Source organism: Tympanuchus pallidicinctus, unplaced genomic scaffold (assembly GCF_026119805.1).
Source record: "Tympanuchus pallidicinctus isolate F22 unplaced genomic scaffold, pur_lepc_1.0 scaffold1, whole genome shotgun sequence".
In the NCBI taxonomy this organism is placed as follows: domain Eukaryota; kingdom Metazoa; phylum Chordata; class Aves; order Galliformes; family Phasianidae; genus Tympanuchus; species Tympanuchus pallidicinctus.
The window spans coordinates 42854699-42875691 of NW_026294618.1; the positions used below are offsets into that span (position 1 = coordinate 42854699).

The following is a 20993-nucleotide window of genomic DNA, read 5'->3' on the forward strand; positions in this document are numbered from 1 at the left end:
AGACCGCTAACTACTAGAACAGCAAGTTCTGGAGCAGGAGGCTTGACTGTCTTTTAAGTGAAAAATGACCAAATGTAAAGGGCTTGCACAATGCCACAGTGTTTGCAACAGCACAGGAGAAGATTTGATGATCAAGATGATCTTCCCCAGCCACATGCTCACAAGCAAAATGCCGGCTGAATAAAAAAAAAAAAAGAAAGAAAAGCACCTAACCATAATTCCAGCTCCTTCTCAAAGTCTACAAGAGAAGATGAAGAATTTGTAAGAGATGAGGACAGTTAAGTAAGGAGATATCTTAGTCTATTTTATTTGTGTTTAGAGTATGAAAACATGTTTATGACTTGAAAATCTCACTGCGTGCATGCAAAGTTTAAATCAGCACAACTACTCTCTCTCATTCTGCAGACCCAAACTATTTTTAAGTGGAGCATTTTGTGTACTGTGCTTTAAACCAAAGCACCAGTCTCTGATAAAAAATATTTCCTAATCTTTGCTAGCAATCATTATTTGCACAGTACTTATTACAGTACCTTTGCTAGGAAGACAGAATGGAAATGAAAAAAGGCAACCAGAAGGGAATTGATATTCATGGATGAACCTTCATAATATTTCAAGATATTATTACTTCAGACAAGATCATAATTTTATTTCAACATTAACATATTTAACCAGATCTGTGCTGCTGATTTAACTGGTTTTAATTCTGAATACTATCTAAGGAACTATCAAGCAGCAATCATGTCTTTATATGGATACACAACGTGTATGAGGACTGATACTTAAATTCATTATTTAGTCCACTGCTCCTCCAAAAAGCAATCCAATAGGTTGTATACTAAATCAATTCTATCAGTATTAAGCTTTACAATCAGTTAATGTTATTTTTTTTTCTAATTCTAAATCAAGCCTTACTTCTAATCGTACTTCTGAAAAAGTACAGATGCAATCTTAACAGTTAATGCCTTGAGAACTTTAATTCCACCAAATGGTCGAACAAGTGTGCCATTTCCCTCTTCCCTCGAAGGGGTAAGTTAGTAATAAAACCTCTCTCAGTGTAACTAACCTGTGGTATCTGAACGTTGTCTGCTGGTCTGCTCGTAGCGTCTTTATTGTACTGAGGATCAAACTCTGATGCTCCTGCTAAAACCATGATAAGCCCTGCAAAGATGATGGGAGGTATACAGAAAAAAAATATCAGTAATATCTTGTGCTACTGAGTGATTTGTTCAGAAATCTCAGCCACGAAGGTTAATTCTACTCTTTCCCCAAAAACTATGAATATTCATGTTCTCTATTTATTGGATCAGTTTATACTGTTACAGAGCAAAGCTGGCATGAGCAAATGCCTGGCACAAAGTATCTGAGATAACTTAAGACTCCATTTTGCATGGCATCAAACAATAAATGTCTTCACAGAACCATAGCTAGGTTTCATTAGGACTGGCAGACATCACTGCACTGCAGTGTAATCATTACTGCATGCTCCCAGAATCGCTTGCCTCAGCAATATATGTGTTTGAGGCTGCACCACAATGTGTATACCAGGGGCAAAATAACAGGAAAAATTTTAACTCCACTTTCTGTTCAAGTGACATTGAGAATTCACCATTCTTTTTCCTTTTAATGATTAGAAGAGCAGTTCAATAAAAACCCCTGCAAACAAATCCCATGAAGATAATGCATTGGTCCTTTTCTCGCAGAAAATACGATTAGGAAAATCCATAGTACCCCAAAATATCCTTCATTATCTAATTAAGATTAAAAATCAGCCAAATTGGATATTCTAGACAGCTTTCTGCTCATAATTGTATCAGACACCTCTGCCATAGCAAACAAGAGAAAATCCAACTTGTCATTCGCTCCAGTTCCTATAACTTCTTCAGCTACAGTTATTCAAGCTTCATTCTTAAATTTGGCCAAGTTCTTCTCTGAGCAAGTCAGTTACTTTGCCAGTTGCAGTGCTCAGTGAGTTCCACTTACTAACAAGTAAACAAGTTCTCTGAGCATTAGCTGCCATCTTTGTTCCAATTATTATTTACTTCCTGAGCAGAGTGTAACAAAAAGCTTTAGACAAATCTAAATACTTCTCTACTATTTGAGCTTCACAGATAGAAAACAAGTCTTATAAACTCATTTGTCCTAAAAAATAACTAAAACAAACCAACTCATGCAGATGTGTCTCACTGTTTCCCTAGCCCAGTTTGATTAGTTCAACTTTCATCTTGAGTTTTGGCACTGATACCTCACCAGCGTGAAGTTCATAACCAAGCAAAAGCAAAGCAAATTCACTATGTGATTTAAGTCATCTCTCTAGAAAATTTTCTTCACCTGCAAAAAAAATGAAGTTTGAAGAAACACTCTGAAAGAACCAGAAACAATACTTTAATGTAACAAAGCTTACAAAGCAAAAGGATTTTTAACACCAACTGACATTTCCAGATGAACACAGCAGGATGTCAAGACGCCTTTTACTTACGCTTCATGTCCATGTTCCGTGTTTTATAGACAAAGTACGTATATATTTGAGTTGTCCGGATGAGAATCTGATCGCCGCTATATCGTATCGATCGGTACCACCAGGAACCCTGAAACATTTCGTATGAACAACACAGCGTCAGCCACAATGGAGAATCAAAATAGTTACACAAGATCATCTCATACTTGTTCATAGGTAGCCTATACCTCACACACATACACACACAAAACAAAGAGACCAAGCCTAAACAATTTTTTTTTACATTAAGGTCAAATGAAGTTCAGAAAGAAAGAAAAAAAACCCTCTCCAAAACGAACTTTAAATGTGCATCAATGTATTCATCTGAGAGATTCTGAAGCTAAAAATTTTTGGACAATTCTTAGCCTAAAGATTCCCCCTAGCACATGCATGTACACACATATATACGCAGTTTTGTTTATTTATGGTGTTATTTTAGGGAATACACTGAAATTACCAGTTACAAAGAAAGTAGTATCGTGCAACAGCATTCAAATCAAATTCAGTTTAGGCTGATTACAGCATAAACCAAGACCAAAAAGGGAACTTTCATTCTGAATTATTTTTCTGCAAATTCTCTTGAAGTCACCCAATTAAAATGTGCTTTTCAGAAGCAGAATTTAGAGTGGTTTAAATTCCACCTTAATGGCACAGGGAGGCCCACCTTCTGCTAGAGGAATTTGGAGGTAACCCAGCACCAGCCTAAGCCATACCCCCTTTTAAGACAACCAAAGCTTTTTCCCAAACCTTTAGAAACATTCCAGTAATTCCCTTATAAGCAGTAACACCAGTGACTTCAAATTACAGAACTCACTGAACAGTGTCCATAATTTTAAGAAAAGTGGCATGGAAAAGTATAAGATGCAATGTGTTCATTAAAATTCTCTTTGTAAACAAAGCTCACTAACCTGAGAAAAACATCCAAGATAAATCTCCATCTGGTGTAAAGTTTATCATGAGTGAAAAGTAGCAAGCAATGAAGTAGTAATCAATGGTTACTACTATTAATTTAATAGGCAATAGCATTAACTCCCATAGCACAGTGAGGACTCTGCAATTTACTTAATTATTTGGAAAACATTCTCCTCATAAAAAGTGTGTTCGTTTGCTGGTTTTGAATAAATTAACTTTGATTCTTCCATGAATAGATAAACCTTCACACAAAAGAATACAGAAGTTCTGAAAAGTTTTTCTACAGAATAATTTATATTATAATCCCAAGGATCTCCAAGTTTTTTGTCAAATTAAGTACAGATACAGGAAGCGAAACATTAACAAAGTCCACATGAATGAGACTGCCCTAAAAGTCCTAACTGCTTTTGCAGAAGTAGCTTATTATCTCATCTCACATATGAAAGCAGAACGTTATTTTGGTCTGCTTTTTATTTATATATTTATTTATTTATTTTTATTTTATTTGTTTTTATTTTCTGTTATTTTAGTCAACAGAAGTCTATAAAGAACTGTATATCAGTATTTTCCCTTTATACATGTGGATTCAAAGGGTGAACTAGCCTTACTTTATTTAAGATGCCTATCGCGGATATGAAATGACTACACCGTAGTTAACTTCGGCTTCTTTATTGATTCATAAAAGAGAAACAGCCCTATTAAAGGCATGAATCATTTTATATGTCTACTTTAGAATTAAATGATAAAATAGCTTGCTCCATAAAAATGTCTGTTCCTCTTCACCGACTATAAAAAAAATTTACAATGACAAGTTTGAATGCAGAAGTCTACATCTGGTACAGAGACAAGAAGAGGCAGACTGTTTTTTGATCCTGCTCAGGACATTTTTTTCCACAACAACAGAACGGAAGTTTACTTTCACTTGAGCTATGATAAACCTGGTATAAATCATTAAAAGTACACACGTACAAAAAAAGCATCAACTCATGCCAACTGAAACTCAAAAAGAAAAGAAAGATGTGTAGGTAGACATCTTACGCTGCATTTTAGACTCCTTACTCAACTCCTCATTGAAAACTGTGTATTTGAAATTTATTACACTAGATCCTCAATGATGCAGAAACACTCCCTAAGACAAGGGAAAATGCCAAGCTGATGTCCTGTACACAAAGACATGAGCAGTTCTCAATAGACCAGCAGAATTTCTCAAATGAAAATCTTTTCCCAAAGAGAAAGGAAGGTTTAGGAATTCCGAGTCTGAGAGTCATTTTCTGAGGATAAGGGACAATGGTCAGAAGCAAAACCAGAGCCCTGAAATATTACCCATCTTGCAACTGATTCCTCACACAAAGAAATGACATTTCAGAGTGTATGGAAGATAAACAACAATTAAAACTATGAAAATAAAGGCAGTCAGGAGAAAACAAGAAGACAACTTGTTCCTCAAGTAGAAATCATTCCCATACCAACAGCCAAAAGCATCTTTGTCTTGGCCCTACTGTAACACCACTGAATAAACTCTCATTTCACCAAATGCTATTACTTATCTTGTGACACATGACTGAAAGGACAAGACAAATTACCTAACCCAATCTCTAACCCTTGTGATTATCTGCTGTTTTCCTAACAGTCAGTCCCCTTCAATCACAGCACTGCATTATTATTTTTTTTTTAAATAAACACTACAACAACTGTACTTTTTCCATAAGAGAACATTCACTTTAAAAAACTGAAGCTCTCTCTCACCATGAAAAGAAAGAATGAGCAAGTCCACTAATGTCCGAGCAAGCTTTGTTCACAGCTTGTTTAAAGAGGGTAGAATATTAATCAGATAATAATGCTTACCACAACAACTGGAAGAATAACCATAAATGCTAGCCCGTATACAAGCAAAACCTAGGAAAAAAAAGAAGAAATGACATTAGGAACTTCAATTTCTTAATACCACTCTTGTTTATCTCATAATAAGATCAAGCAGCATTACCACAAACCTACTACAAGTTAAAATAATCTTATTGCATAGCAGTTATTTTTGAAGAACAACTTAAAAGTAATACAATCTGCTGGGTAGAGTTTAAATAAGGAGTATTTGTTTAGCTAAGCAACCACTTAAGCCATCCATTTATGTCATCGGTGGGTTTATTTAATTATTACAGAGTCGGTAACTAAATTGTGATGCAGTGGACAGAGATGATAAACGTACAAGGAGCAAGCAGGCAAGCTGAGTATGCTGCAGGAACAAATGTAATGGAAAGAACAACATATAGACACTAAGATTACAGCATCTATAGCAACCAAATGGAACTACAGAAATTCAGCAAGCAGAAATAATTGTGTATGTGTTTTCTCACCACAGCAAACACATGCTTCGCAGCAGGGGTGACCACAGCATCACTTAATTATCACTGCAATTACATCCTTCAAAGCACATTAATGGTCTACTCTCAAAGGTTAGATTTAAGCTACTCTGTTACTTTTGACTCACGGAACTTGCTTCGGAGACACATTTGGACCAGAATGTCAGCACTGACATTCTACATGCTTTGACTCAAACATAGAATCAAGCACGGGCACATGCATTAAGGTGAATACTTGAAAAGCCATCTTAAAATATCAACCTAAGTAAGCTGACTCACCAAAATTGAATTTTTCTGATCCACAATCCAAGCTGGCAAAGCTATACCAAAGCTTGTAGCTGTAGGATGAAAGAAAAGAAATTCACTCTATAATATTGAGGAAATATATTTAAATCATGTCAAGTCTACTAAAAAAAAAAATCACTCATGTTTATCATAAAGTAAAATTCTAAAAAATTTAACTGAACAAAAACACAAATTAGAAATATACTCAAGTATGCAATGAAATTGTAAGTGCAACATCTGAAATCCCAGTGATTTTATCTTAGCATTTCACAATGAGACAAACATGCAAGATTTATTAACATGAAAAGGAGAGAAAGATTTTGCATGTAGAAAGGCTTATAAGCTCAGCCTCATAGAAGTTTCCACAGCTTAAATATAGATCAGTAAACACATAAATTGAAAAAAGAAAAAAATAAACAACAGCAAAACCCCACAACTTTAATGATTTCCAGGACCTACATTAAACCTCCCCCCTCTGTTTATTGTATAAAAAATAAATTAAAAAAATAAAAATAAAAATCATCTCCTCACTACCAGCAGTGATCAGTGAGTTACATCACCTTGAATTAGGACAGACTAGGAACTTCTACATGCTTAGAAATTACTGATAGTGTTTCCAATAGGTTCTGACAGCCATTCATTCAGATAACCAGTTATTATGCACAAATCTAACACAATTTTTAAGAAGCCCTTCAGTTGGAAACTACTATTTATCAAAAATCAAACTCAACATCTGCCCAACACACATCTCAAGCTTTAGAGTTCAGTGGAGTAACACTGAGTGAATTTACTGCAGTACATTATGGGAAATGCCCTGGCTGATAAATAGAATTTGATGGTACTTCCCTAACTGTAAAAGTCACGCATTTTTAGAAGAACCTACTGAAAACGTAATGTGTGTTTTACTGGTGGTATTGTGGGACACTAAACTTTTGATCTTTAGGATTGTAGCTTCAAATTGTTCTAGGAATAGAACATTTCAACAAAAAAGTTCTTTCTCTTCTGGTTGGAAAATCTCCTTGCCTCCTACCATGCTCACCAACATGAAACACAAGCAAATACCCAGGGGAAACAATTTACATTTAATATTCCTAAAGCATGTATTTTTATTCTCCAGGTTTATTCATCTGCTTTTAAATACTGTGCAAATGATTCTGCACATGAAGTATTTTACTTAAAGGAGTAAGTCATATTGAAGACGTGATAAAGTTGTTGGCCTGTCTCTAACCTTCATTCTGATTCATTTGGGCAGGGAATGGAATACTGCTTGTCCTTCTTTTGTGCTAGACACAGAGAGTGGGATGCTCCTCATTTGACTTTAGGCATGTAAGATGTTCTTCACCTCATCCCAGAATATACCTATATACCTGTCTCCCTTCTTTGACTAGACAGAACTAAAAACCAGAGTACATAACCCTGATTCATTTGTTTGCATTAGAGCTCAAATGAAAAGATCTCATTAAATGAGAAAGAAAGCTCCTCACACAGCAGCGTGGAACAAGGTCACATAAGATAGGAGGAGAATTTCAGGCTTCTTCCAACCCTTCAGATCAAGCAACAATGCAAGATCTAGTAGCAAAGCAGAGAACTCTTATTCCACAGGCTGAGTTAAGGTTTCAGTAGAGCAGAACGCCTACAAATCAACTGTGTGAACTCCTGTCCTATCAAAGAATCACTTCACTTTGCCATTCAAGAATCATAAGTTCCTAAGTTTGCGAAAGCTTCCTCTGAGCAAACCACACAAGGATCTTCTCACCTTCAAAATCTTATCTGCTTTTGGACAAATCTTGTTTTAAAGTCATAGCTTCAGGTCGCTTCAAGTACTCTGACATACAGTCTAACTCAAATTACTGTGCTTTGGCAAAAATAAGTTAATAGCTTCTGGATGGAAAAAATGAATAAAGGCCTTAAGAAAGCTTTACTATAATATTAACAGTGCCATTGCGCTGATGATGACAGCATTTCTGAAGCAAGTTCTTACTTATATTTGTGTTTATAAATACAAAAAAAAAGTTTAAAATGACAAGTTTCTGAAGACTAATGGACTGTTTTCTGCTTATAACTCCTTTTAATGCTGGCAATTCACTATAAGTACTTAATGAAAGTGGTGTATTAATAATGAAAAAAAAAACCTTTCTGTTTTTTCTAATAAAAAGTTAAAGAAACATACAGTAAACTCTATCTTGACTTTTCACTCCTCCCACCACACCAGTGCCAGTTTTACATGCAAAGAATTGATTAAACGTATCTTCAAATCTAAGGAAAAATATATTCCATATATGCTAAGATTGAAGTGCCTCTCAAGTGAATAAGCATTACACATCTTAATAAATTCAAAACTTAACGAACAGAAATGACAGCACTTTTGTCATTCATAGTTGTTACCTTGTGGTCCATCTGGATTCCCAAATTCTTCCCAATTTTTTCTTGATTCTTCATCAGTCAAGCTAGTTTCAAGAAGAAATACTAAGTTAACCCAGAAGTTAAGAAATTTCTTTAAGTCATTAGCATACGGAAACTTTAAAATGTGGCATTTTACTTTCTTTCAGAGATGGTTTGACAAACTAAAAAACTTTTATTGATTATATAAAATCTGAAAAACAATGTCACTGTTTTCCCTTATGATACACAGGCTTTTTTTTTTTTCTTAGCACTCTGAAATTAAAAGAAATCAGACACAAAAGGGTGCAGCCTCTTACAGTAAAAGAGAATGATCACATTTCACTTTTGTGAGACTGACTGCTCGCTCTCAAGAAAAAGCACCTTTCACTGCCATTTTATGCAAGCAAGTTTCAAAAGACAACACAAGTTAAAGAAGCTACCTTTTGGAGGCAAGAAGGTAAATATTCAAGATGAGTTGATAATGCAGAAGTTGTTTGCACGGGCTTTTATTCCCTTACTCTAGACTTTTAGCCCCTGATAGCACATTTGCTTGGTTATCTGTTGTTGTATCTTTCCTTTCTGGAAGTATCTAGTTTCGTATCAATGAAGGCAGATCTTACCATTCCTATGCCTATCCTATATTGACATTTCTTTTGCCAACAGATTATCTCAAGAAGAATCCCTGTTACTACATGGAAATAGGAAGTTTCTGCTTTAGGAAACACCACTGCACATTTGCTATGCGGAAGACTGTCAGAAAAGAAATCCAGTGAGTCAGAGATCTCCTACTCATTTTTAAGTCTCATCCTTATTAACAACCTTAACTATTGAGCATGTATTCTTTCCAGACAACAGGGCTAAGGAACTCTGGTGTCATTTTCTTTAAGATACGCCTCTGCCACCATTATTGCACATGTATAAAACTGTACTCACCAAGCATTTGATTGCTAGTTTGCAAAATATAAAGGTGAGATTTTTCAGGAGTTCAGACAGCAGTATGATAGTCTTCTATTGAAGAGATTCCATAGTGATGCAGTGGTTTAAAAGCAGAAAGAATAAATTCAAAACTACTCAAAGAGAGCATGGTGTTGGCTTTCCATCTCAGTAAGATCAACCAGATAAACAACTGACTTAAAACTAACTTGCTAGCTCCTTGGATGATCGTTATAACAAGACAAAACAACAACAACAAAAAAAAAACAGCATTATAAGAATCAAACCCAGATTTTTATTATGGATAACTTCATTTTTCTAAAGGGCTTTCTTTTACACTGAATTCTAATATTGCACATCTTCACTTGGATTTGAAAAAAAAAAAGAAGAAAAAAAAAAAAAAATGCACAAACAGAAGTTTGACCAAGAAAATATTTCAGAGAAAAAGAAGTTTCTAGGATTCAGGTTTTAAGAACTATACAGATAATATGAAACAGTCACTGAGCCAAAAAACAGGTCTGCAAGCCAAGGACAAAGGAAAAGGGATGTGACAGAGCTGAAAGAAAACAATCAGAACCAGAATGAAGCACCTCTACTGCTAGATGGGAATAGGATTAGAATGCTGCTTCTTACTGTGGCTTTACTATCAGATGAAATGAACAGTACATTTATTGTCTAAGGGATGCTTTAGAGTGGCCACAACAGGATCTGCTGCTTAAACACTGCAACACTTTTTTTTGTTCTTTGTCATCTTTAAGATTCAGCCTGTGTCACAGTGGAAGCACTTTTCCTAGCTGACATGAAAGTTAAACACAAGGAACTAATACCTTACAGTATTATCACAGCTGCTAAACAAACAAATTATTCTTCCTAGCTTGTACACATAACAGGCATGCATGGAATCCAGTCACATTTTGACTCATTTTGTTCTGTTTTATCATATATCCAAAAACATAATGTCTGGCTGCTTAAGTCACTCTTGTTATTATCTTACAGATTTAATCCTTCTAGTGTTTTTACAGGCAGAAAACAAACTTACGCTGCATATGCCTTAGCAATCCTCATGAACATAACTTCATCTCCTCCTTTATCTGGATGGTATTTTAGTGACAATGCACGGTACTGCTTCTTGATTTCTGATATACTTGCTCCCTTAAAAAAGAAAGTTTTATGTTATTAATAAATATTGTAAACCAAATCCATTATTCTATATCTGTATTCTAAAGCATATCATGCAATATTCTTCTGAATCACTCATGTTTAAAGAATTATGTTCTAACATGATGTGATCATGAAACTACATATGCATCTAGTAGAAACACTATTACAGTGTTTTTCTAATAACATTTATATAATCATTTTACTTTTAAATCAAGTTAGAAGCCACAGGCTAACAAAAAGATATTCAGATAATTGGATATTGTTTGGGGTTTTTTTTTCCTGTGTTACTTGCTCATCCATTTATATTTAAAAAATAAGGCTTTTATATCAGTTTAACAATTCTGATTTTTCCCTGAACATACTGAAGAACACAAAGAATTCTTAATTTGCAGTAATCCTCTATTTAAGCAAAGAGTTCATAAATCAAGTATGAAAGTTCACTTGCAGCTTGCAAGTCTTGTCTATCACAAGAGCAATTCATAGCCCTGCTACTTAAGGCTGCCTTTGACTAGAAATATCCTATCTGCAAATTATTTCAAACTTCTCAAATAAAAGGAATCACATTACTTAGAGCTGAGAAAAAGATCAGTCTTTATTCTATCACCGCACGTTGCTAGATGCCACCTGCACAATCCCACGTACACTAACTTTCAGATTGGGTTGGGAAGTTCATTAGTCAAGTAAACTCAGGCAATTTTAACTCAGGTCAGACAGCTTTAACTCAAGCAGATAAAATTTTTCCACTAAGTTTTTTAAGTTGCACAGAAGCATCACCGACAGAGCTCTTCAACACCTGGTGGTCTAGCAGGCTGAAGCCTTTCATAAGCATACCAAAGTTACTTTAAAGTGATTACACTGTTTCAACAAATTTAACCTAACCTAAACATAATTTAACCTAACCAGAAATTAACCTACCCTAAGGCTTCATTTGCTACCTTACCTCACGTCTTTTTATACAACATATCTATTTTCCACTGCTATTTTAACAGTATGCCTGCCTCATTCGCGGCACAGGATGAATTTAATCTGCTATAAATCAGACTGAGTAAGAACAGTCATTTCAAGACTATACAAAAGTGTCAGACGAGCAGCACAAGCTGCAAAGTGCAAAAATACAAACAGTGGATGTGAGTGCAAAGAAGAAAATTATTGCACACCAGTTTTCAAGTGCTTGCATCTTCAACCCTTTCATCAACTTTTAGGAAACAAAGTTCATTTTATTTGAATTTGTTGACTTATTTTTTGGTTTTTTGTTTGTTGTTGTTTTTTTTTTTTTAAGCCACACCAACGTTTTCATTAACACTTCGAAAACTGTATCATACATCAGCAGGGCTGGCAATAACTCTAATGGTTTTACATGGATAGAAGGAGAAGGTGGTGTAAACTTTTACATAGGCTGAATCAAGAAGTTTTTCAGACATTCTCTGATAGCATCAAAACATCGAACACCACCACGTTCTGAAATCTTCACTTCTACTAAACAATTCTACTGCAACTGATGCATCTTCATACTCATCCATTCATCTCTTAACATCTCTAGTTTTAATTCAACTTTCCTTTTGCTCTACCTACCACAGAGCATTCCAGTATTGGTTTCTTCATCTGAATAAAATACATGTGTCTTGATTAAGCTAATAAGTTTTCTTTAATAAATATCAAGTTAGAATTCAGTACATACACACCTTTTTCCCCCTCAGAGTTGTATAAATTTGCTAAAGAATACAAAAGAAAACCCACTAATGACTTACTCCTTGTCAGCTTTGTTTAACCAAAGTTAACCCAGAAATAGGGACCTGGATTTGATGGGTGGACCACTCAGTGAATAAGAAATTGGTTGAAAGGCCGCAGACAGAGGGTGGTCATCAAGGCTCTATGTCCAGGTGGAGGCCGGTAACGAGCAGCGTCCCCCAGGGGTCTGTCTTGGGACCAGTGCTCTTTAACATCTTTGTCAGTGACATTGATGACAGATACGAGTGCACCCTCAGCAAGTTTGCTGACAACACCAAGCTGAGCGGTGCGGTTGACGTGATGGAAGGAAGGGATGCCATTCAGAGGGACCTCAACTGACTTGAAAGGTGGGCCCGGGTGAAACGGATGAGGTTCAACACAGCAAAGTGCAGAGTTTTGCATTTGGGCTGGAGGAATCCCAGGCATTCTACTGACTGGAAGGAACGGTCCTTGAGAGCAGCCCTGCAGAGAAGGACCTGGGGGTCTGATGGATGAAAAGCTTAACATGAGCCAGCAGTGTGCCTGCAAATGGTATCCTGGGCTCCATCAGAAGAGGGGTGGCCAGCAGGGAGAGGGAGGTGATTGTCCCCCTCTACTCTGCTCTTGTGAGGTCATTTGAATTTTGAAGCTATTAGATGCAGAAGTCATCACAAAATATCTAATGACAGACCTTACAATGAACAACTGGAAGAGGGTAGATTTAGACTAGATATTAGCAAGAAATTCTTTGCTGTGAGAGTGGCAAGATACTGGAACAAGTTGCCCAGAGAGGTTGTGGATTCCACTTCACTGGAGATATTCAAGGCCAGGCTGGATGGGGCTTTGAGAAACCTGGTCTAGAGGGAGGTGTCCCTGCCTGTAGCAGGGGGTTGGAACTGGATGATCTTAAAGGTCCCTTCCAACCCAAACCATTCTATGATTCTATGACAACAAATGTCAAAGAAGAACAAAAATCATGAGATATGTTCACCAAAGTTACCTTATAAAAAAAAAAAAAACGAATCAAATTCAACATCTAGACACAAAACACTAGACAAAGCATAGAATTACAGTAATATACACTACTGAAAAATGCTGTTACGTACAGGATCCAAATGTAGAACCTCATAAGGGTTATATTCTTGATACTCTCGGTCCGTTTTGGAAACCTTGTATGCAAGAAACAAAAATAATGCCCATCCAGCAAGGAGGATTATTTTCCTGTTTGGAAGAAAGAATTTTTAACAGGTACAAATCCACTAGGTCTAGTGTAACTCTCGAAATAACATGTAAAGCCATCTGTTATCAGTCTACAAGGCACAACATTAAAACAGCAAGAAATATTACAGAAATTTTAAAGCAGGTATGAGTATTTCTGTGATAACAGCACATTTGGCAAAGATGAGAAACTTGATTTAAAAAGAAAAAACAAAACAAAACACAGGCAAGCCACTATCAGCAAAGAGTCTTTCTATTCTTTAGCTGTCTTCAGCAGTATACAATAGCACTTTGTATTTCCAAAGGATGATTTTAATCTCATCCTAGACATAGACAAATGTTATTTTAAAAAAAGGTGGAAAAGATACATAACAGAAGGTAAAACATTGAGAGCAAGAAACTAAGAACTGAAGGATACAAAGACTTCAGCTTTGAACATACCTGTTCTTTACTATTGTGTATTCAAAGACATATATTTACATATTAAATATTTAAATCAAAATATGTTGCTAGCACCACTAGTTTTTGTGAGGGAGGAACTTTGTTTTAAGAAACAATGAATGCACTGTCTACATATTTATTAGCACTGAGGCTTACAGTTTCATTTAACAGGTATTTTACAAAGGACAAGGCATTCATCATTATTTCAAGCACTACTAGATAATGATTAGGTGTTATTCAAACACAGGAAATTACAAACATCTGATATAAAACAACCACAGTACAATTAATTGCAGACATATTTTTGTAAAAGTAAGATACAGGAATTGCTTTAGTGGAAAGTCATGCAAATGAAACATACTTACTTTACTGTAGGAATTATGTTTTGTTGTGGTTTTAAAAGCCGCAAGCGATACCACAAGCACCTTCCATAGACATTTCTTATATTCTTTAATCGAATTTGCTCTGTGGAAAATAACAAAAAGGATTCTGATTAATCAATCTGGCAAACACAGAATCATAGGAAGGATCCACAAAGATCATTGAGTTCAGCTTTTGGCTCCACACAGAGCAACCTAAGTGTTAAATCACCCATTGACAAGCGTTGTTCAAACGCTTAACACTGACAGATTTGGGACCATGAGCACTTCTCATGTGCTCACTTCATCCTTCAGAAGGCAGTGGAAGGTCATTTTAAGGACTAACAAAAAAATCCAGTAACACTGGAAGAAATAATGCTTTTGACCCACATAAATGATTTCTACCTTCAACAACCACAAGAAGTTACTCCAGATTATGCTCCATGACCTAGAAGGAATCCATTATATTTTTCAATTGCCATGTTTTTCAGTTGCTATCACTTCTGAATCCAGTTTTTGTTTCTCTAATATGCACCTGCAATTTCTTCTGCTATTTTATAGTCAACTCCAATGAGTCTCCCATTTCAGTATACCATCTACTGTATATGAAAAGAAGAGCAGAACTGTTTTTATGCAACCAAAGAAAAAGGCTAGATGAACAGCTAATTCCTCAGTTCAAATTATGATGCATTTCCCAATTTCTTTGCAACGTTTGTTTTTTTATAAGCTGCTTTCATTTAGGCTTTTCCTACTGGGGCTGTGGAGGAAGGAGAAGTTAATACTTATTTGTAAATCATGTAGTTCAGTACAAGCACATGCATTAAAAACAAGCCAGCTCACAACATTTCCTTCCATCTCCTTTCAGGACGGGACAGGATTAGGAAGAAACTGTCACCATCACCATGACAAAACACGGAAGCTATTTCCATTAACATAATTTAATTGTATTTCTGCATTCATCAAGACCAGGTTATACTTGGTCAAAGAACTCCTTCACACCATAAAAATAAAAATAAATTGGTGAAAAGCTTGTACAGAATTACTGTAAGCACTGAAATTTCATATTTAAAAGTGACTTTAATCTTGTTTAAGTAATTTACCCATCACAGAAAGCAAAGTATCTGGGGCCAGAAAAACATCATCCAGATCAGATGTGAGCACAGGATTGTAGCTTAAACTTTGGCAGAAAGTGGAAATGCAGACAATACCTGATCAGCCACAAGAGGCACAGAGTAACACCTAACTACAAATGGATCAATTTATTCTGAACTACTTAATTCTCTAGAGTGTATCTTCCCAGCGACCCAATATGATAACAAACAGCTTGATAAGATTCCTTCTGGAGATTTAGTTGTCCTATCATCCCCAAAGATGGAGAGATGGAGAAAGAGAAAAAAATAATTCAGTTCTGACTGAATTATCTGATTCAACTCAGAGAGCTCCCAAACAAGCCTCCAGGCTGGTCTCACTTACTTATGTAAGCTACACATGCTTCAGGATTCCATTATTCTCCTGAGTTGCAAGGAGAATGTTCCCATATCTATGGGAACAAAAAATGATCCCATATTTAAAATAGGCCCTAAAATGAAACTTACTAAACAAAAAAGATACGGTCAATAATTGGTTGAGTAACTGCCCAATCTGTTTCATGTTGCTGTTGTGTAAGGAAGACACTGCAAGGAAAAATTAAGATGGCAATGAATACAGGATTAAAATGCAACACTGACTTTCTAAAGGTAGATTCCAAGCTAGTTTGGCAATTTCTCTTTCTTTCTTTTTTTTTTTAATTTCTTTTAAGATAAGAACTGTGGGACATCTCCTCCAGTGGTTCAGAACTGGATTCACCACAGCTAGATGGGAGCACACAGTTACCTAAAATTAAACTAGATTTTTAATGCAAAGCTGAGGGACGTGACCAGCGCATAGAGCTGGCGTATCAAAAAGCTGATGGTATGAGACTACACAGACAAATAATGTTGACCAAAGAACTCTGCTACAAAAGAGGTAGGAAAATGGTCTACAGATTTCAAATGGTTACTGGGAAACAACATGATGCTTTTACTGAAGTCACCTATATCACCTCCCTAATAGAAGACAAGCGTTCATTTTACAAATCGTTTATTGCAAATATTGTCTATAATCCTGTCTCTGCAGTGCTGAAGCAGGACGAAGCCAATCATTCAATGCAAACCCACTGTCTGAGATCAGCTAACCGACCCAATCCACAACACATCCCTGCAGGCATTTCTGCAGCACAACTGAGGGACACTGCTGCTTGGTAACTGTCTTAGCTGACCACATTGCTTGGAGAAATACATAGAATTAATGTGAAAATGGATTGCCATTGCATTTGGAGAAATAGAAAGTGATGAAGAGAACTTGGAGAGGGCCTAGAGGTAAGAAAGCTCACTTCACTTAATCCTGTAAAATTAAACCTAACAGGATATGACTCCTTCTAACGTTTTTGCTAAGATGCTTTCAACAAGATGCTCTGCCTTGTCTTGAAAAATCTGTGCTGTACTGCGACACAGTGCCCCAGATCTCACATCTGCCTGCTGTCCAGCCCTGACAAGTGCCAGATGATCCTCTCCTCTTTTCTTTGTCTCCGTTCTCCCTGCAATAACAGTCAATATCATTCACCTTACTGAGCCAAAAAGCTTCCAAAATGCCCACAGGGGAAGACACCACAGAGGGGTAAAAAAAGAAAATAAATACATATACAGTAATTATGTGAGGTAAATTAAAGTTGGCACTAGGTCAAATAAAAACTGACCACAGGATAAATGAGGCTAGAAACCGAAGGTGTTTTGTAGTGACCAGAGAACTGAGGTTTTGGAACAGCCTTCTAGTAACGGCCACAGGAATAATATTTTGTGAACAATTTGAAAACAGCATCAAGGAAAATGAGGCAATCGGTAAGAGCAAAAATTAAGCCCTTTCAAAGGATAAACATGATGCCTAAGGCAGTTACAGAGACCCTGGCAATGATGTCTTGGAAAAGCAATGCTGCACAGGGTGACTCCTTCAGATTAATACAAAATTAAGAGACGATGCTAAGCAGCCACTGCATCTTACACAAGCATGTGAACAACTCTGGATCAAATCTAATTACAATTGATTAAACCCTATCAGAGCAAAAATACATCCTTAACTTCTTTCCAATCTTAGAATTGCAACGGTCTCATTTGATTAACAACACACAAGGCTACAGGGCATTAAAGAGATGAATGATTGTTTATAGTTATCTGTCTGGAACATAAAGAGAGAATCAAATCTTTCCCAAGCCGAAGCAAGTCTAGACCATGCAAATTATTTTCTGCTATCCCTAGGCACTCCTTCTGATAAAATTAATCAGTAACACACATTAACTTATGGAATTCAAAAGCGGACAACTGCTTGCGATAAGGAAAGAAGAGGAAAGACAGCAGGTGCCCCAGTTTAGGCAAAAGCTATTGGTGAAACATCATCCTGAGTAGCAAATATGTTATATTACTGTTTTATCTAGGAAAAAACAGAATTCCTATTTATTCAGAGACAACCTGTATGATTGCACCAAAGAAAATACTTATCCAGTTAGGAAGAAATATGTTGCAGAAGAAAAAAACTTCTAGCTAGAGCCTGAATACCAGACAATTACTTTCTTAGCAAAAACAGTATCTTCCTCTAACGAGCAAGACGCTGTGGATAAATCAAGTTTTTGGGGTTTGGTTGTTTTTTGTTTGGTTGGGTTTTTTTGCTTTGCCTTCCTCTTCCAAGAACCTCTCTTTCACTCAAGTGGAATTGCCATAACTGGAACTGGCATGCTGCCGCAGCAATATCCTGCAGACCCCAAGCATGCAGGAATAAGTATATTTTACAGCAAGGCTTTACCCTGAGCAGCATGCAATAAGAATTGTACTTCATTTCAGTTTTAGCTCTGGAATCCTTGCTGTCAGGGAAAAAAATCCAGAGTTGGTCAAAAAGATCTGTTTCCTCTTGCTCCAGAACGTGACACTCCACCAAAGCATAAGAGCACTTCACACACTGTGCTTTGACACGGGATTACTGGAAGACAAGTATGGGGGGGAACTGCTTTTTCTTTGGTCAAAAGAAACTTCTCATTTGATGAGTAAACTCATTAACAATAGAGCATCTCTCCTAAAATAGTATTAGAGAGCCTTCGAAAGCAAAGGCATAATGCATCTGTGAGTTTCTGAAATAATCTCACTAACGATAATCTGTGTATCAAGGTATTGCTAAAGCAACCCTTTTAGACAAGCATAAAGAATGCCAGTTCATTTCTGCAAGTGATCCAGGGAAGGATCCCACAACTCCCCTATTTCCTTCCAAATAGTTTCAGATGCATCTAAAGTTCCTGAGACTCATGTGCAATTTTTCATCAGTACAATTTCTCCTTTCACTGGCTTCTCAGAAGTGCCTATTACAGTATCTTACTGTGTACAGACATCCAGATAAACCTGCATCTTGATACACTCCTTAGGTCTTCAAGAAATTAAAGAGTTCCTGGGACAAAAAGCAATCCGAGGGCCACCTCTTTCATATACTCAGAAACAACTAATCACATCCTCTAACAATACTAATTGGTATTTTAATCAACTGGCTCAACACTGTCTAAAATCTTTAAATTAACGAAAAACAGAATCAGCACTGTTAGGCTATTGGTAACTACATTAAAGTAAAAAAAGCACAGTTTATTTGTACATTAATCTGGTTAGTATACCTTTGGAGAAAGACTTTTTCTTCCTTAAAGATAGATGTCCATTTGGCTACTACATACCTTAACAGGACTATGATTAGAGATCATTGATCTATAGACTCAAGATACAGCCAACTGTATTTGAAATCAAACAGGCATACAATGCCTGAACAACAAGCTCAAAGCCATTATTAAAATAGAGAAAGAGAAAAAGAAGACTGCTTGATCTTTGGTCTTTATTTCTCTTATTTGATGACTAAAGCTTTCCTTTTTTATATTCCAGACAACAATAAAGACATCAGTAGAGTGTTCTTTACTAAAGAATTAAATCTGTTCTATTTTGTTAGATCTTACATATTCTTCTTGAATAACCAAGTCTTCAGAGAGAGTGATTTCAGGATAAGTAAAGCAGATGTGTCTAAATTTTCTAGGTGGGTAACCCAGACCACAGAGCTCTTGAGTATCAAAGAAGCCCTGAGCACATAAGGCTCAAAGAGACTTTGAGGTCACTGCTCACAGCAGGGTCAAGAGAAGCAGGTTGCTCAGGATCTTGGCTGTAGGCCTTCCAATATCTTCAAGTACAGAGATCTCTCTGGACAACCTGTTCCAGTGTTTGATCATCTCACAGTGGAAAAACAAATAAAACAAAACAAAACAAAACAAAAAACAAAAAAAACCAACCTCTCTCACATCTAATATCTACCTATTCCCCCATCACAGGCAGGGTGAGGAACAAAGGCAAACAAACACAAAAAAGCCAATCACAGGCTAGATTCACAGTTTCCATAGCTCATACACAGCCTGTGGCCTACAAACTCAGCCAAGTCTGACTTAGCCATACATTTCTGATGCTCATACCCCTACACCCATACCTTGCTTTCCAGCACACATCTCCCCTCCCAGTGCACTATACAACTGCAAAGTCTTTGACTTCCCACACAAATATCATCTTCAAAATCCAAGGCTTGTTGTTTTACCACAGTGTGACCAATGCCTCAGTGCTGATGACGGACAGTACAAACATGCTCCTAATGATAGGATACAAAGAATACCAGCTATGTGGTCACTGCTGGGCAGCTAAGGAACACAAGCATTTCTATTGACAAAAAGATTTGAAACATACGCTGGTATAAATTCATGAATCATGTTAAAAGCAGTCCTACAGAAAGGATGTACTACTACTGTGGGCAACGACAACATCACCCAGTAACTTAGTTATGCTGAGACATAAAAAGAAACATCTAGGATTCAAGCTGGCTTTGAGAAAACACCATAAAGTAATAGAATTGTATCAGGACTGCAAGAGGTTTGTTAGCAGCAGATAACCTAAACTATCCATCACTTTAGAAATATTTGGTCTTACTCCATCCTGATGGTGGAGCAGAAATGGTTGTCGCTACTCTTTGAAGCACTTGAGAAGTTTTATTTACTTGGTTTTGAAAGTTCAGGAGGCTTCATTTCATCCCTCAGAATGCTTGGCAAATTAAGTCTTTTTAGACCTAATCTTAAAGGTTCTAAAGGCTCCAACAAGTGACTCAAAAGAAAACGTAAGATAGATTTCTCTCATTTTTTTCAACCTCTTGAAGAATGAGGACATAATACATTTTATTGGAGATATTACAGATGTAAGTCTAGAAAAGAGGGATGAGAAGGATGTACACGTGGAAATGTACAGAAAAGTTTTAATCATCAGAATCTTGGTTTGGCTGCAACAAACAGGTTTGCTTTAAGCAAAAAAATTTAAGTAGTAACATCAACAGTTTCATTTCACGACTAAAGATGTAACAACAAGTTATCAATATTTAAGACAATCAAAAACTAACACAAAATTAATATGCAGAACAAATCAAAGATAAAGGTTTGCCCTCATTCCACCTCAAATAACAGGAAGAATAGAAGTACATTCTAGCCACCTGTGTGCCTTTTATACCTTTAGGCTGGTTAGAAAAGCAAAGGCAGGAAGTCTACAATACAGCTCCGGTGGACATTCAAAAAAACCCAGCAAATAAGGTTGGGTACATACGAAATGTTCTGCAACCAGATGTAGA

The 20993-nt window shown here is 36.4% G+C and overlaps 1 protein-coding gene across 1 annotated transcript in view; it reads right to left on the bottom strand.

Moving 5' to 3' along the window:
- SEC63 (SEC63 homolog, protein translocation regulator) overlaps positions 1-20993 on the bottom strand; it is a 55026-nt gene that overhangs the window by 23710 nt on the left and 10323 nt on the right. The window contains exons 2-9 of the mRNA XM_052689486.1: positions 14256-14355; positions 13338-13452; positions 10403-10515; positions 8434-8495; positions 6043-6101; positions 5252-5302; positions 2477-2585; positions 1064-1158 (exon numbers count right to left, since the gene is read on the bottom strand). Of these exons, the coding sequence (XP_052545446.1) occupies positions 1064-1158; positions 2477-2585; positions 5252-5302; positions 6043-6101; positions 8434-8495; positions 10403-10515; positions 13338-13452; positions 14256-14355 (704 nt within the window). The remainder of the gene's footprint in view (positions 1-1063; positions 1159-2476; positions 2586-5251; positions 5303-6042; positions 6102-8433; positions 8496-10402; positions 10516-13337; positions 13453-14255; positions 14356-20993) is intronic.